Here is a 15,768-nt window from a genome sequence, read left to right as displayed (position 1 = left end):
TACAGTATTATGAACTAAAGTCCATAGTTTATATTAGGGTTGACTCTTTGGGCTGTACACTTCTACGGGTTTTGACAAATACATAACGCCATATATCTGCCATTATGGGATCACACAGAACAGCTTCACTCCCCGAAAAATCCCTTGTACTCCATTACCTCCCACCTCTCCCATGAACCACTGATCTTTTTACTGTCTCTGTAGTTCTGCCTTTTTCAGAAGGACATACAGTTGGAATTATATGGTATGCAGCTCTTTCATAAGGGCTACTTTCACTAAGCAGTAGGCATTTAAGGTTTCTTCATATTTTTGTGGCTTGATAGTTCATTTCATTTTGTGGCTTGATAGATCATTTTTTTTAAATCACCGAATAATATTCCATTGTATGAACATACCACAGTTTATCCATTCACCTATTGAAAGACATCTTGATTGCTTCCAGTTTCAAGATGAAAGACTCAAGTACTTGTCTCCTCTTCCTCCTGAGGATTTATTAAAATGACAACAAAGGGATAAAAAAGACTAAACTTATGCAAAAAGAACTGGGGAAGGGATCAGCAGGTACTGAGGAGTGGATGAGATTTCAACAAATTTCTGAAAGACAGAAAGTGGCATGAAACAAAGCACAATAAGCCAAAACCCAAATTGTGCTGATAACGTCTACATTTTGTTCCAGCAATCCCACTTCTGGGTATTTAGCCAAAACAACTGAAAGCAAGGTTTGGAAGAGATATTTGCACACCCATGTTCATAGCAGCAGTATTCCAAACAGCCAAGAAGTGGATGCAATCCAAATGTCCATTGATGGATGAAGGGATAAACAAAACGTGGTATATACACTATTATTCAGACTTACAGAAGAAAATCCTGTCACATGATACAAGACATTGAACTTTGAGGACATTATGCTAAGTGAAATAAGCCAGTCACAAAAAGACAAACACTGTATGATTCCACTTATATGAGGTATCTAAAGTAGTGAAATTCATAGAAACAGAAAATACAGTGGTGGTTATCAGGGGCTTAGGGGAGCGGGGAAAGGGGACTTATTTAATGGGTACAATGTTTCAGATTTGCAAGATCAAAAAGTTCTGGAGATCTGTTTTACAACAATTTGAATATATTTAACACTATGGAACTTTACACTTAAAAATGGTTAAGATAGTAAATCTTAGTTATATGTTTTTTACCACAATAAAAAAACTCAGATCTTGTCTTTTGTCTTCAGGTTCATTTTTAAAATTGAAAATAATGTAAGCAGTTGGTTAAGACCTAAATATAGTTCACTGTAGACCTCCGTAGCGGGCTCAGATAAAATCTCCTTCTCTTCTGGCCCACCTTGTGTCTTCTGAAGGTGTTAAGATCAAAAGGATTTTTAACTTAAGCTCCACCAATTAATTGTTCAAAATCATGCCCTATTTTAATTTGCTTCACTTTTGGACCATAACTTGCTTATTCAGGTCTTCCTTCCTTCCTTCCTTCCCTCCATCCTCCCCTCCCTTCCTCTCTTCCATTCACAGATAAGTGCTTTCCTTTTTTTGACATTGTTGTTGCCAGAAATAACATGCCATCTTCACCATATCATTAACATCTTCTAGCTTTTCATTATTTATGGCATAGATGTTACTTTGTTTTTCAAAAGACATTTCTTGAAGCCCAATGTGGATCTGGTGTACTGCTGTCATCTGGGATTTCTTTACACTTGACTCCGGGGGTAGTTCCTCCATGTCAACTCCCTTCATATTTCTTATTTCCTTTTGTTGTAGGTTTCCTCAACTTTAACTTTTGTATTTTCTATTGCATTTGGCAGGTGGTGGGAGGGATGCTGTAATTTTTAAATAATTAGCTTTTAAGTAACTAATTTTCTTAATTTCCAAGAGCTCATTCTTATTTCCTGTTCCTTTTTCATAGCTTCTTTCCTTATTTGATGGGATAATTATCTTCTTAAATTTAATTTAAAAATTTTAAGATCTTATGTTCCCTGATTTACCTCAGTTTTTTTCTTGGCCCATGACTTTGTTTTTCTTATTTTTCATGCTGCTTGCTTTCTTTATCTAACTTGATCCTCGGTTAGTCATTGATACCCATAAATTTTTCTGGGAAGCCGCTATGGGTTTTCTCTGTTTTTGTGTATACAGGTATGTTTCCTGCCAGTCTCCCCTTAAATAGAATGGCCAATTGGAAGCTCTGTTTGTGAGCTGGACTACTTGTCCTCAGACTTTGTTAGCAATTACATTATTTAAACTTTCAAAAGAATAACTAAAACTAATAGCATAATGAACTTTAGGAGGGGTGGAGAATAAATAATGCGAGTGCGCTTCATTTTTCATAGCATGAATTTGACAGATAACAGCTAAAGCTTTAAAATAAACCAAGGAATAGTGGTACTACCATATTATTTAGTCTTTTGATAGTAACCGCAAGAACAATTAAAAATAAACAGTTAAAAATGGCTTCTAGGGCCTGGTCCCATGGCCCAATGGTTAAGTGTGTGCTCCGCTTCAGCAGCCCCGGGGGTTTGCCAGTTTCGCTCCTGGGCGCCAACATGGCAAACACTCATCATGCCATGCTGAGGCGGCGTCCCACATAGCAGAGCCAGAAGCACCTACAACTAGAATATACAACTATGTACTGGGGGGCTTTGGGGAGAAGAAGGAAAAAAAAAGAAGACTGGCAACAGATGTTAGCTCAGGCGCCAATCTTTTTTTAAAAAAAAAAAAGGGGCTTCTAAGGAGCAAATCAAGGATAAGAAGAGGCAATCAGGAACTCTGCCTAGAACGGAACGTTGCTTTCCATTATAATCCCTTTCTGTACTATATTTTTATCATAAGCATGTATTTCTTTGAAATAAATTGAAAATAAAATGATGGAAACAGGGAAAAATTTAAGAAATTTGGAAATAAAAAGAAAAAAATGAATTTTATTTCTAAAAAGGGACATAAATCCGAACTCTCATTTATATGTACTAAATTTCTTAGAGAAATATTGTTGCCAAGGAGAACAAAGCAGCTGTTGAGCAGCATATTCAGCTCTTTAAAAAAATTCCATGACAATTTATTCTGCAGAATGTTACATCCTACTCCAGCTTTTACAAGAGCCAATAATATGGTTTCAGTGAGGTCCCTGAAACTTGGTTTACAAGTTACTAACATTTACTAAATATTCAGGTTATAGAGTCTAGTACAGTGATAATAAAATTAGAGTAAAAGTCAGATGACCTAGATTCTAGTCCCAACCCTACCACTTAAAAGCCATATGTCCTTGAGCAAGTCATTTTCCTTTTCTGAGCCCAAGTTTCTCTACTTGTAAAAATGGAGATAACGATCACCTTGCCTGTCTACCATGCAGGGTTTCTGTGAATATCAAATGAGACTTAGACCATTTTATAAAGTTTGAAACACTACACAAATTCAAGGAATAAGTATTAACATTTCCCAAAATTACAAAAGTCATATGTATTCTGTTCTCTTCATTGATTAAGTACCAAATTAAGTAAAGTATTAGAAAAATGTAATATAGCCTAGTACTGTAAAAATTGGACTGAACTAGGTAGCAGATCCAAGTTCTGGTTCAGGCTGTACCACAAATGGATAATTTCCACAACTTCTTTGGATCTCTATACAATAAAATGTGATTACACCACTGTGGTACAGGTGCTTCATAGGTATATTTTCCATCACACAATGATGACTTCAAAGAGAATCTGTTCACCACTTTTTTTAATCTGGGCTATATTTTGCTTGAAAAACTTGCACTGCTAGATGTCTGAAAATCACTGAATTAGACTGAAGTCTTTTATTTCTATTTTATGGCATTTCATAACCCTAACTTAAGCTATCTTTAACTTTACACTTTATTCTTTCTCAACATAGACCTACATTCTGAGACAAGAGTGCTCTACTCACTAGATGTCAAAGCGCCATGGCCAATTCCTGCCTCTACATTATTGGTCAATATAGAGCTGCTGCTGCTACAAGCTAGCTGAGCAGCTCTGCCCTGTGTCCCGTCTTACTCCCCAACCACACATTCGCACACCCAAATTTTGGCCAGTGCTTTATATCTTGAATATAACACTGCTTTCAAAAAGTTAACATTTACAGTAGATCAGATACAGGACATAGTTGTCACGTTAAAGAGAACCTGGCTTCTAGGCCAGCAAGACTTGCCTGTAATTTGATAGAATGCACAAAAGCACTGAAAGGAAGAACTAGAAAGGAAGTGGGAACCTTGGTCAGCCCTAGAGCACAGAAGGGAGAGAGCACTGTAGAAGAGTCATTGGTGCATGGCCTGGAGGAGGAACATCTTGATCCACGGACTTCCTGGGTTCCAGTGGTAGGATAGTCCCATCATGGAGATGGATGCATTTACTTATTACAGGCTGATGCTGTTAAACATTTATGCCATATATCTGACTCCCTGTGATTTGATTTTGTGATCACTAAAAATCTTCTGATTCTCTGACCCCACCTTAGGGTTCATCTAGAAAATGCCCTGACTAGAGACAAATCCCCTTATATTACATCTGTACCTAAATTAATAAAATAGCATCCTGAATTCTGCCACCAGCTTCTATGACCTTGAGTAGGGTGAGTCCATCCTGAGACAAGATAGACTAACAAATTCCTCTGAAGGCAAAGGAACCAGAGGGTCAGATCCTGGACTATGGTAAATTTGCCAAGAGAATGCCACTCCACAGAAACTACATGGGGTATCCTGGACAACCCCAATAAACACCCTGTCTTGTTGCACTATTTTCTTGTTAACATTTAACACACACCTTATTCTAGGCCACTAAAGACAAGCTAAAGCCCTTCTATGACCTGGTCTATACATGTCTTTCCAACAATTTCTCTAAGCTATAGCAGAAACAAATGTTCTAAGTACACACATTAAAGTTTCTATCTCTGCTTGAAATAGTCTTCCTCTCAATGTTGGCAAGTCTAAATTCTAACTAATTTTGAAAGTTCAGCACAAGCAACACTTTTTTCACAAAGATTTTTCAAAGTATACCACTCCACCAAGGGTAAAACTAGCCATTTTGGTGACCTAGGCAAGTAGCAAATTGCCCTCACATCAATTTATAACTTCTTATGTGCCTCACCAGAGTCATTAAGAATCAGCACCATTTGATAGGTTCCTTTGTTCACTAAATAAGTATTAATCAGGTACTAAACTCAGTTTCTCTACGCTAAAAGACTACATATGCTGTCAATGTGTAACGCAATAAACGCTGTAAGTCTGATCTATTATTCCACATTTCTGCACTCTACATTTCAGTGCCCTGGGACACAGCCTAGCTTACCTACACCATGAATCTGCAGTCGCTACACCTTTATCTACCAACTAAAAGTATATTCTCCCATTAAGAGAAGAATCAATTAAGTATTTATTATTTTTATTAAATAATTATTAAGATTATTTAAATCTATCCCTCTGTTAAGGGCACTTATTACTTGTTCTTTATATTACACCTGTGAGCTTTTGTTTTATTTTCGCCCTTCTATGTTCTTTGAAGATATGATCCATATCTATTTCATCTTTGTATTTCCCACAGGTTTTCAGACAGTGCTTTGTATATAGAGGACATTTTACATAAAAATTAAGAATTTCTCTTCCACTTTCAATGAAGGCTCTCCTCATTCTTTTTACTTGTATCTTGTCTTCTTATAAAGTCTTCCGTGACCATTCCAGTCCACAGGTCACTCTTTCGAACTCTTATAAAAACTGCCTCTAAACTATTTAATTACTACCAATGCTATCTTAGCATTGCCTTTTTGGGTGTATACGTATTTTACAGTCTTGTTATATTTCAGTATATCCCAACAATATCTAGGCACAGCATAGACAATTAATAAATATTAATTCATTCAACCAATCTTTTTTAAAAAAATCAATCAAGAGACTCGTTTGGAAAAGAATAGTCAAAACTGGCACCTAACGAGAACAAAAGATCTCATCCATGGCAATGAAAAACAAACTTCTATTGTTGAAGGGCCAAAGGCTTTGGCATACATAATAGTTACTAGTAAAAATTGTGTTGCAATTCTACATGTGTCTTTGAATTTCATAAATCTTCCTTTCAATTTAGGGAGACATAAGTGCAACCATTCATTTACTGACAATACCAATGAAAGCTGATGGCTTTAAGCAAAAATGATTAATTATATTAAACATACAAGGATAACATTCACTTGTAATTTAGTTAACTTTCCCTGCTGAAGACCTTTAAATAGTCAGTTTGTGGTATATATCATTTTCCTGTATGCTAAGCCTTAGCTCCCCTATTTCTATTAGGTTTCCTCCTCCTTAATGGATTAAAAGCAGAAGAGCAATCCTTGAATCTTCACTTTTTTTGTATGCTTTCACAACAAGTAACTATATAATTCTCTAGTTCAGTAACTCAATCAGAATACTCTAGAGTCTTGTTACTCAAAGTGTGGTCCACAGACCAGCAGCATTAGTATCACTTGGGAGCTCATTCTGAGCCAGAATTTCAGGCTCCACCCCAAGCCTCCTAAACCAGAATCTGCATTTTAAGATGCCCAGGTGATCTGTAAGAACTCGCAGATTTGAGAAGCACTGGTTTAGACTCCAAAGGAAGAATTAGAATGTTCAAGATACATATGACCAAGTAATACTAACTTGTAATTGCTTATTTGTTGGTTTTCCTTATCTGCTAACTAAGGCTTGTTGAGGGGAGGAACCCTTGCAATCTTCCTCACCACTGGTATTCTGTGGGACTAACAGGCCCTGGAACATTATCCAGTACTCAAAAAATATTTTTTGCTGAATGCATAAATGACTGAACAAAGTGAAAATAAAGCTTTTTCAGAAAGCTAATCCTTTAGGAAATTGCACGTTATGTCACCTACTACCATACTAATTCTTTAATTCAGCATCATTAATTTCACTTTAAATATGTTGCCTTCTCTACTTCAACAAATGCATTTAATGCACTTGACAAAGCAAAAGCTTGGCTCATCTTCCTCTGTTGGAGCCACCAGGGGCCTCTTTTACAAGTCAGAGAGCTGCATTTTAATTCTGGCTCTCACAGATCCATCCCATATGTCTGCACAAGATGAAATCACCGCAACAACTTGGAGGGGGTGGGGAGAATAGAGGAGGAATGGGTAAAGCAAAACCAATTCTGTATCAGGGACATCATATGAAACCTGAAAAACACGATTTTTTGAACAAGATACTTCCAGAAAATAACTCCCGGCACGGGAAAGAAAGCGGCAGAAAAACCTCTACCTTTCTCAAGAGAAAAGGTGATACAGGAGAACAGGAGGGAGTGATAAAATACCAGCGATTACCTAGCGACGGAAGGGGGAAACACACCAGACCAAAACTAAAGCGGACAGCGGTTAGAAACATCCAAGCAGGGTGCCAAAAAACACACAGGTTTGCAGAGAAGGAAGCCAAGGGAGAAGAAAGGGGAAAGGAAATAGTTCTATGAAGGGTGTAACTTGCGATGATGGTTTTTTTTTTGTTTTTTTTGAGAAAGAGAAATGACACGCACTTGAAGGAGGGGTGTTGCAATTTCACGCGCTGCAAAAGGAAGCCACTGACGGTCCCAGGGAGGCAGCCGAGCAGAGGTGGGTGGCAACGCCCGGCTCCGCTGGCCCCCGCCCCGCGGCCTGAACCATCTTCTCTGCAGCCCGCCGAGCTCGGGTGGGGACGGGAAGGGCGGACTGGGGGGCGAGGGGAGCTTGCGGGAGGAGGGGGCGGAGGCGGGGCAGACCAGGTACCCACCTTATCCCAACGGAGCCACTGCTCGATGGCCGTGTCTAGCTGAGGGTCCCCGGTGTGGTAGGGGGAATGCAGCAGGTTGGAGTTCAGGTCTCCCTCTGCGTTTTCAGACATGGCAGCCAGACTGGGGTGTGCGGGCCCGGGGGGCGACGAAGACACCGAGTTGCGGGGGAGGGCCTGAGGTGCGCTCACCAGGGTCCCGACGCCCGCTCCTCACTGAAGGGCATCGGAGACCAACCTCAGGATGTTTGCGCCAGCTGCCGCCGCGGCTCTGGGGAAGCAGGAGAGACGGGGGATGCGGCCACCCGCTCCCCACCAGACCAGCTCCCGGTTTCCCTCTGGGCGAGCGGACTGGAGCGGTCTCGCCGCGAAAGAACAACAACAGTCCCAGATGTCTGGATCTGGCCGCCGCCGCCGCCGCACACACGCCGCCTCAGGCCCCGCCCCCCGCGCCGCCGGCCCCGCCCCGCCCCAGCTGGTTTAAGCCCCCGGCGCCTGAGGCGCGAGCCCGGGAGCGCGCTCCCGACCTCCTGCAGTAGCGCGAGTTAGGATCCGCCCGGGTGGCGAGGGATTGGAACACGGCTGTTTTTATTTTTTAATTTGCCTTTTGCCACACGTCTTTTGTTTCAACCCCCACACATTCCCACGCGTCTCCTTTTCTCGATCAGTTGCCACAACCACCACGAGCCCGGCGCCTCAGCGCTCGCTCAGCGGATCCCCGGCGCGCGCGCTGGTCGCCCTCCCATTTCGCCTGGGGGAACGCGCCTGGCGGGAGGGTGCGCGGGGCTGTCCCCGCACGGCCTCACGGGAATTGTAGTTCTTTTCTTCCCCCCAGGTCTGCGGAGACCGCCGTAAAGACTACTACTCCCAGCACCTCCGCGCTCTCCCTTTCCTCAAAGGAGAAAGATCTCCCTCGAGGCTGTTTCTTACGGGCACGCCCTGTCACTGTTATGTACGCAATGTGGCCCTGCACTTAAATTAAATTAAACAAGGACTGATACAGCGAGGGGACAACTGGTATCCATTTAGTGCTTTACAGTTTACGAATCGCATTCTATCGCTTCAACCATCCTGCGAGGTAGGTGGGCGTGATCCATCCCCATTTTACACACAAAGAGGAAACTGCCCCTCACAGTGAACCGACTTTTTCAAAGAGAAGGAATTCCTGAGTGATGGAGCCACCATTCCAGCCTCCTTTCAGATCTCCTCCGCTGGCACTTCTTGCTGTGCTGCTGCAGTGGATGAGGAGGTAGAGAGAACAAGTTGTGAAGGAGGGAAGATGGGTCACCTTTTAACCCTAACGTAAGTGAGGACGCGTAAGCGTCAAAAGAGAGAGACAAAGAGCAATGGTGACAGGGATACGTGGGAAGAAGAAAGATTACTGGAATAATTTTAAATTTCTTGTTCGTTTAGCCTCCTCTCTTCTATGGAACGTTCACCTTTCAAGTCACACAACCTGAGGTGTGGGAGATGCTGAGAAGTGCTTACCTCTCGCTCTTTGCTCCTGACTTTCTTGGTTTGGCCTTCTTGCAATGGCTCTATGATTTTTAACCAAGTATCTTACAACTCTTTCCCTAGTCAGCTTTTTTGTAAGGAGGATGTAATAATATTTACACCTTGGCTACAATAACTTAATAAATGGCTTTAGAGTGTTTTGAGGTTCACAGATAAAAGACATAATAAATTCAAAGTATTACTTTCTTTCCTTTAAAGTGCCATTTACCATAATAAAATTCAGACTCCCAAGGTACAACATGATCGTAGAGCCAATTCCTGAAAAATAACGCGCCTAGTTGGGAGTTAGAGATTTAGCTAAGCATTACGTGTTTCCTCTGTGGAGTCAGCAGGTTCTGTTAATCACAGAAGGCCTGGGAAACAACCATATGTCCTGGAGAGAAATTCATCGTTCACTATCATCACCATTGTTGTCCATGACAAACATTAAACTTTTACTCTGCTGAGCATTATGCTAGGAGTTGAGGCTACAAGAAAGTATGTAACATAATTGTTCGTTTCAAAGAGTAAAATCTGTCTGGGAACAGGATATGTGCGAGCAAAGATAGCCAGTGATAAACAGTAAATGCTTGCTGCAGACAGCTGTTAAAGAATTCACAGTCTGAGGTGGTCAATAAAAACAAGTAGCAGGAGGGACCAGCACTGGGCTTTGAGGGACAAAAATTAATAAATACAGAAAAAGGTAGAGGGCGTTTCAAACCCATAGACCATTGGTTCTCAAATCTCCCTAGGAGTTTGTTTAAAATGTATATTCTTGGACACTGCCCCCGAGATTCTGAGTCAGGTTATCGAGCTAGGGCCAAGGTGCCTACATATTTAACAAACACCTATTGATTGTGACATAGGTGACTATAAACTTGCTACTCAAAGTATGATAGGAGGACCAGTGTATTTGCATCCTCTGGGAGCTTATTAAGAAATACAAAATTTCAGGCCCCATCCCAATTATACTGATTCAGAATCTACATTTTAACAAGAGCCAGTGCTGATTTATATGCATTTTAATTTGATAAGAAGTGGTTTTTATAGGAATTCTTATTCAAGTTAATTGAATTCTGAGAAACGCTACTAAATAATAGAAGTTTCAAGAGATGGAATTATGTAGGGCAAGTATAAAAGACAGAAATACAAGTTTTAATTCAATGCCAGAGTCAACGAGCCCTCACTTTTATCAGCAAGATCGTGACAGATATAAGCTGATTACCAGAAACCTTGCCTAGTGTCTTTGACTTATTTCTTAGGAATTGAAGGGTAACCAAGGAGACCAGAACTCATCAAATCCAGGAACAGTGTCTAAGTGTGTCCAGAAGAGGGAGTGTATTAGTTTTCCTAGTCAAGGAAAGCTCAGAAGCTTTAATTTCTGGTGGAATTTGCCCAGGGTATTCTGTATTTTAATTTGCTAAATCTGGCAACCCTAACTGTGGTTATGAAAGAGAGTATCTCTCTTGGTCCATATACATATATATTTTAGGATCATGATATATGTAACTTACCCTCAAATGGTTCAGAAAAATACTGTGTGTTTATATAATATAAACATAATACAAACATATAGTTAGAAAAAAACAAATAATAAAGCATATGGGGTTAATTTTAACAATAGGTGAATCTGGGTAAATGAAAGATGGACATTCTTTGCACTATTTTAATTTTTGCAACTTCATTGAAATTATTTCCAAATGAAATTTAAATAAAAATGTAAAAGAAAAACCTCAAGTGTATAAGAAATATCCATTTCTTTATTGTTTTAAAAAATCTCATTAAGAGATTCGTTCTACCAGGGTAGTGAGAAATTAAATTTTCATCAATATCAGGGGCTCCCCTCTCCACCCAGGCGTTATATGGTGCTGGGGAAACAGAAAGAGTCGATAGCTGTAGTTCACCAAGGTTTCTGCTAACATCTGTGTTGTCCAGAGTCGTAGTGGTCTCTGGAAAACTGACAGCTTTGTCCTTGCATCCTATTCATAAGCTATGGCCAGGAAACTTGTTTGAGGCTGTGAACCCCAAAGCCTCATGGCCATCCCCTCTAAAATCTTGCCAGTTCCTTGAAGTGCTGCCACCAGGCAGAGCTCAGGACCTCTCTCTGTCATCGCTCTCCTATTTTAAGACTCTAAATTTTGTGGAAATCTATCAATCTGCTATGTGATTACTCTGAAAAGGGAAGTATTTTCTTGTTGCTCACAAAGATGCTTGCATAAACTCTAGTGAACTCTGTATTAAAAAAAAAAAAAGTCAGGCAAGGAAGTTGAGTATCTTGCAAGCAACTTTCTACTTTTAGCCCTCTTACATAAAACCTCTGCTGAGGGAAGGGGATATAACAACAAATAAAAAGCGGCTGTTTTTGTGTAAGGGGGAAAGAATGCAGAGCACACTTGGGATTAGGGTGAAGCGAGGCAAAGAACCTAGGTACTCCCTTTCTATCTAGAGGCACTCCCTTTCAGGTTTGTGGAAGTGCAGGATTGGTGCCTGAGAGTGAGTGCCTCATTACATTTTATTAAACAGCTTTATTGAGCTATAATTCACATACCAAACAACTCACCCATTTAATATATACAATTCATTGGTTTTTTGTTATAGTCACAGATATGTGCAAACATCACCACAGTCAATTTTAAAACATTTTCATCACCTCAAAAAGAAATCTTGTATGCCTTAGCTATCAGTCCCCTGTTGCCATATCTCCCACTCCCAGGCCTAAGAAACCAGTAATCTGCTTTCTATCTCTATAGATTTCCCTGTTCTGAACATTTCATATAAGTGGAATCTTAAAATATGTGGTCTTTGGTGACTAGCTTCTTTCACTTAGCGTAATATTTTCAAGATTCATCCATATCCATGTTGTAGCGTTTATGAATATTTCGTTCCTTTTTATACTTGAATAATATTCATGTGTGTGGGTATACTACATTTTGTTCATCTGTTTGTCCATTGATGGACACTTGGGTTTTTTCTGCCTTTTGGCTGTTATGAATAATGCTGCTATAAACATTCATGTACAGGTTTTGTATGGAATATGTTTTCATTCCTCTTAGATATATACCTAAGAGTGGATTTGCTGTATTAGGTGTTAACTCTATGTTTAATCATTTGAGGAACTGCCAGACTGGTTTCCAAAGTGGCTGTACCACTGATATTCCCATCAGCAGCGTATGAGGGTTCCAATTTCTCCACAGATTTTCCAACACTTGTTATTATCTCACTTTTCAATTCTAGTCATTTTTGTGAGGGTGAAGTGATATCTCATTGTGGTTTAGATTGGTATTTCCTTAATGACTAATGATATTGAGCATCTTTTCATGTGCTTATTGGCCATTTGTATATCATTCTTGGAGAACTATCTATTCACACCCTTTGCCCGTTCTTTAAACTGTGGGTTTTTTTTTATTATTGAGTTGTAAGATTTCTTTATATTTGTGGATATAAGTCCCTGATACACATTAGATATGATTTTCAAATATTTCCCCTTATTCTGTGGGTTCTCTTTTCACATTCTTGATGATACCATTTGGAGCACAAAAGTTTTTAGTTTTGAGGAAGTCGGGGTTTTTTTTGTTGCTCTTACTTTTGGTGTCATATCTGAGAATCTTTTGCCAAATCTAAGGTCATGGAGATTTACCCTTTGTTTTCTTGTAAGAATTTTATAGTTCTACCTCTTACATTTAGGTTGTTGATCCCTTTTGAGTTAATTTTTATGTATTTCATTATTTTTATGTGTTGCTGCATTTAGTTTGCTAGTATTTTCTTGAGGATTAATTTGTCCATATTCGTAATAGGTATTGGTCTGTAGTTTTCTTTTCTTGTGATGATCAGAGTAATACAGGCCTCATAAAATGAGTTGAGAAGTGCTCTCTCCTCTTCTAATTTTTGCAAGAGTTTGTGAAGAATTGTCATTAATTCTTCCTTAAATTTTTAGTAGAATTCAGTGGTGAAGCCATCTGGGTCTGGGCTTTGTGGGTAGTTTTCTGATTATTAACTCAATCTCTTCACTTGTTATAGTTCTATTCATTTGTCTATTTCTTCTTGAGTCACTTTCAGTAGTTTGTCTGTTAGTAGGAATTTGTCCATTTCATCAAGGTTATCTAATTCGTTGGTATACAATAAACATGGTAATCCTTTATAATCAGTGGTGTTTTTTTTTTTTTTTTTTGGCTTATTTCGCTTTTAAGCTCTCCCAGGTGTTTCCAATGTGCAGCTGAGGCTGAGAGCCATCTCTTCAGAGTGGGGATCTGACCTTTAGGTTTTTTGTTTGTTTGTTTTTGGCTTAAAACAGTAGAAATTTACTATCTCAGAGTTTGGAGGCCGGAAGTCCCGGTTGAGGTGTCCGTAGAGCCATGCTCCCTCTGAAGTCTCCAAAGGAGAATCCTTCCTTGCCACTTGAAGCTTCTGGTGGATCTAGGTGTTCCTTAGCTTGTGGCTGCATAATTCCAACCTCTGCCTCTGTCTTCAGATGGCCTTCTCCTCCAACTCAGGGACAGCCAAATGGAAGAGATGCATAAGCCAAAGTATGGAGGGATGAAGTGGTATGGAGCTTCCATGCCCTCTGAGGGCATGCCACCCTCCTAGTGCCTCATGTGTTCACCAGAATCTTTGGAGTTTTAATGTCAGTTGTTATATTTGTTATTTCTAGAATTCTTTTAGATTCTTTTGCAAATTTGCCATAGCTCTTTTTATGATTTCCTATTCTCTATAGTGATCTTCAAACTTGTCTTTTCCTTCTTTAACTATAGCCAGCATAGTTGTTCAATATCCAAAATCTTTGTGAATCGGTTTCTCTTGTCTATTGTTTTTGATAGTTCTTGCTCATAGACTCTAGTTTCTTTGTGAGCCTTGTGCTTGTGTGTGTGTGTTGGACATTATATTTGACAAATATTTGTGGGAATAAATTTAGACTTGCAATGAAAGTACTTTTCTTTAGAGAAGATTTGCATTTGCCTCTGCCAAATGCCTGGGTATTCAACTACTTTAAGGCTTGAATTTTTCACGTGTTCTTGTCACCCTATTTAGGCAGTAAGTCCATGTATGGTATTCCTTTCTCTTCACCCTCACTCTGGGCATGAGATCCCAACATATCGTGGAGTCTCAACATATTATGAGAAGTTTCTTCTATTAGACTCTCAACCTTTTGCAGACCCTGGGCTTTGTTTTCTGTCTTTCTTGCCCACAAGGGTTTTAAAAGTAAGGTTCAGAATTTTCAGGATTGTTCAATGCTTTGAGAGCAAAAGCCTCATTTTCCATAGTTACCTCTCTGGGATGACATTTTCCCTTCACTCATGGCCTGGTAATTTCTTGCTGGCTTGTCACCTTTCCTCTGTGATTAAAAGAGTTTGATACGATAAAGAAGAACCAAACAGAAATACTGGAAATGAAGAACACAATAGAGGAGATTAAGAAAAATCTAGATGCTCTGAACAGTAGGGCCGATAATATGGAGGAAAGAATTAGCAATTTGGAAGATGGCAATATAGAATTGTTGCAGGCAGAGGAGGAGAGAGAAGCAAGACTTAAAAGAAATGAAGAAACTCTCCGAGAATTATCAGACACAATTAGGAGATGCAACGTAAGGATTATAGGTATACCAGAGGGAGAAGAGAAGGAGAAAGGGGCAGAAAACCTATTCAAAGAAATAATGGCTGAGAACTTCCCAAATCTGGTGAGGGAGATGGATCTTCAGGTGACAGAAGCCAATAGATCTCCAAACTTTATCAATGCAAGAAGACCAACTCCACGGCATATAGTAGTGAAGCTAGCAAAAGTCAACGACAAGGAGAAAATATTAAGGACAGCCAGGCAAAAGAAACTAACCTATAAAGGAACCCCCATCAGGCTATCAGCAGATTTCTCAGCAGAAACTTTACAGGCTAGAAGAGAGTGGAATGATATATTCAAAAATCTGAAGGACAAAAACCTACAGCCGAGAATTCTCTACCCAGCGAAAATATCCTTCAAATACGATGGAGAAATAAAAACTTTCCCAGATAAACAAAAATTAAGGGAGTTCATTGCCACAAAACCTCCTCTTCAGGAAATCCTCAGGAAAACCCTCATTCCTGAAAAATCCAAAAAAGGAAAGGGGCTACAAAACCAAGAGCAGAGGAGATAAGTAGAAGGACAACAACAGAGAGTAGCAGCTCTACATCAGAACAGATTAAACCATGGGACGAGAAACAAAGGAAACTGAAGAAAACCGGAAAACAAGACACAAAATGGTAGTGGTAGGCCCCCACGTCTCAATAATCACTCTAAATGTAAACGGATTGAACTCCCCAATCAAAAGACACAGAGTGGCAGGATGGATCAAAGAACAAGATCCAACAATATGCTGCCTCCAGGAAACACACCTCAGCCCCAAAGACAAACACAGACTCAGAGTGAAGGGATGGAGAACAATACTCCAAGCTAATAATGAACAAAAGAAAGCAGGTGTCACTATACTAATATCAGACAAGGTAGATTTCAAAGCAAAACAGATAAAGAAAGACAAAGAGGGACAGTATATAATGA

The 15,768-nt window shown here is 39.8% G+C and overlaps 1 protein-coding gene and 2 long non-coding RNA genes across 4 annotated transcripts in view; 1 reads left to right on the top strand and 2 right to left on the bottom strand.

Moving 5' to 3' along the window:
* Positions 1-8,206, bottom strand: part of PGM2L1 (phosphoglucomutase 2 like 1) — a 65,834-nt gene extending 57,628 nt beyond the window's left edge. For both annotated transcript variants that reach the window (XM_070625816.1, XM_070625817.1), the window contains exon 1: positions 7,756-8,206. In XM_070625816.1, coding sequence (XP_070481917.1) covers positions 7,756-7,866 — 111 coding nt within the window. In that variant the 5' untranslated portion in view covers positions 7,867-8,206. The remainder of the gene's footprint in view (positions 1-7,755) is intronic.
* Positions 7,343-10,986, top strand: LOC139084174 (uncharacterized). The gene is made up of 3 exons (XR_011541544.1): positions 7,343-7,598; positions 8,588-9,054; positions 9,166-10,986. It is a non-coding gene; the product is annotated as an uncharacterized lncRNA (long non-coding RNA).
* Positions 10,987-12,786: 1,800 nt separating this feature from the next.
* The window catches only part of LOC139084173 (uncharacterized), a 33,904-nt gene continuing 30,922 nt past the window's right edge, over positions 12,787-15,768 (bottom strand). The window contains exon 3 of the long non-coding RNA XR_011541543.1: positions 12,787-14,575. This is a non-coding gene — a long non-coding RNA (uncharacterized lncRNA). The remainder of the gene's footprint in view (positions 14,576-15,768) is intronic.

The sequence above is a fragment of the Equus przewalskii genome, chromosome 6 (genome assembly GCF_037783145.1).
Source record: "Equus przewalskii isolate Varuska chromosome 6, EquPr2, whole genome shotgun sequence".
Taxonomy (NCBI): domain Eukaryota; kingdom Metazoa; phylum Chordata; class Mammalia; order Perissodactyla; family Equidae; genus Equus; species Equus przewalskii.
Note: the sequence above shows the minus strand (reverse complement) of the source record. Positions and strands in the feature narration are given on the sequence as shown.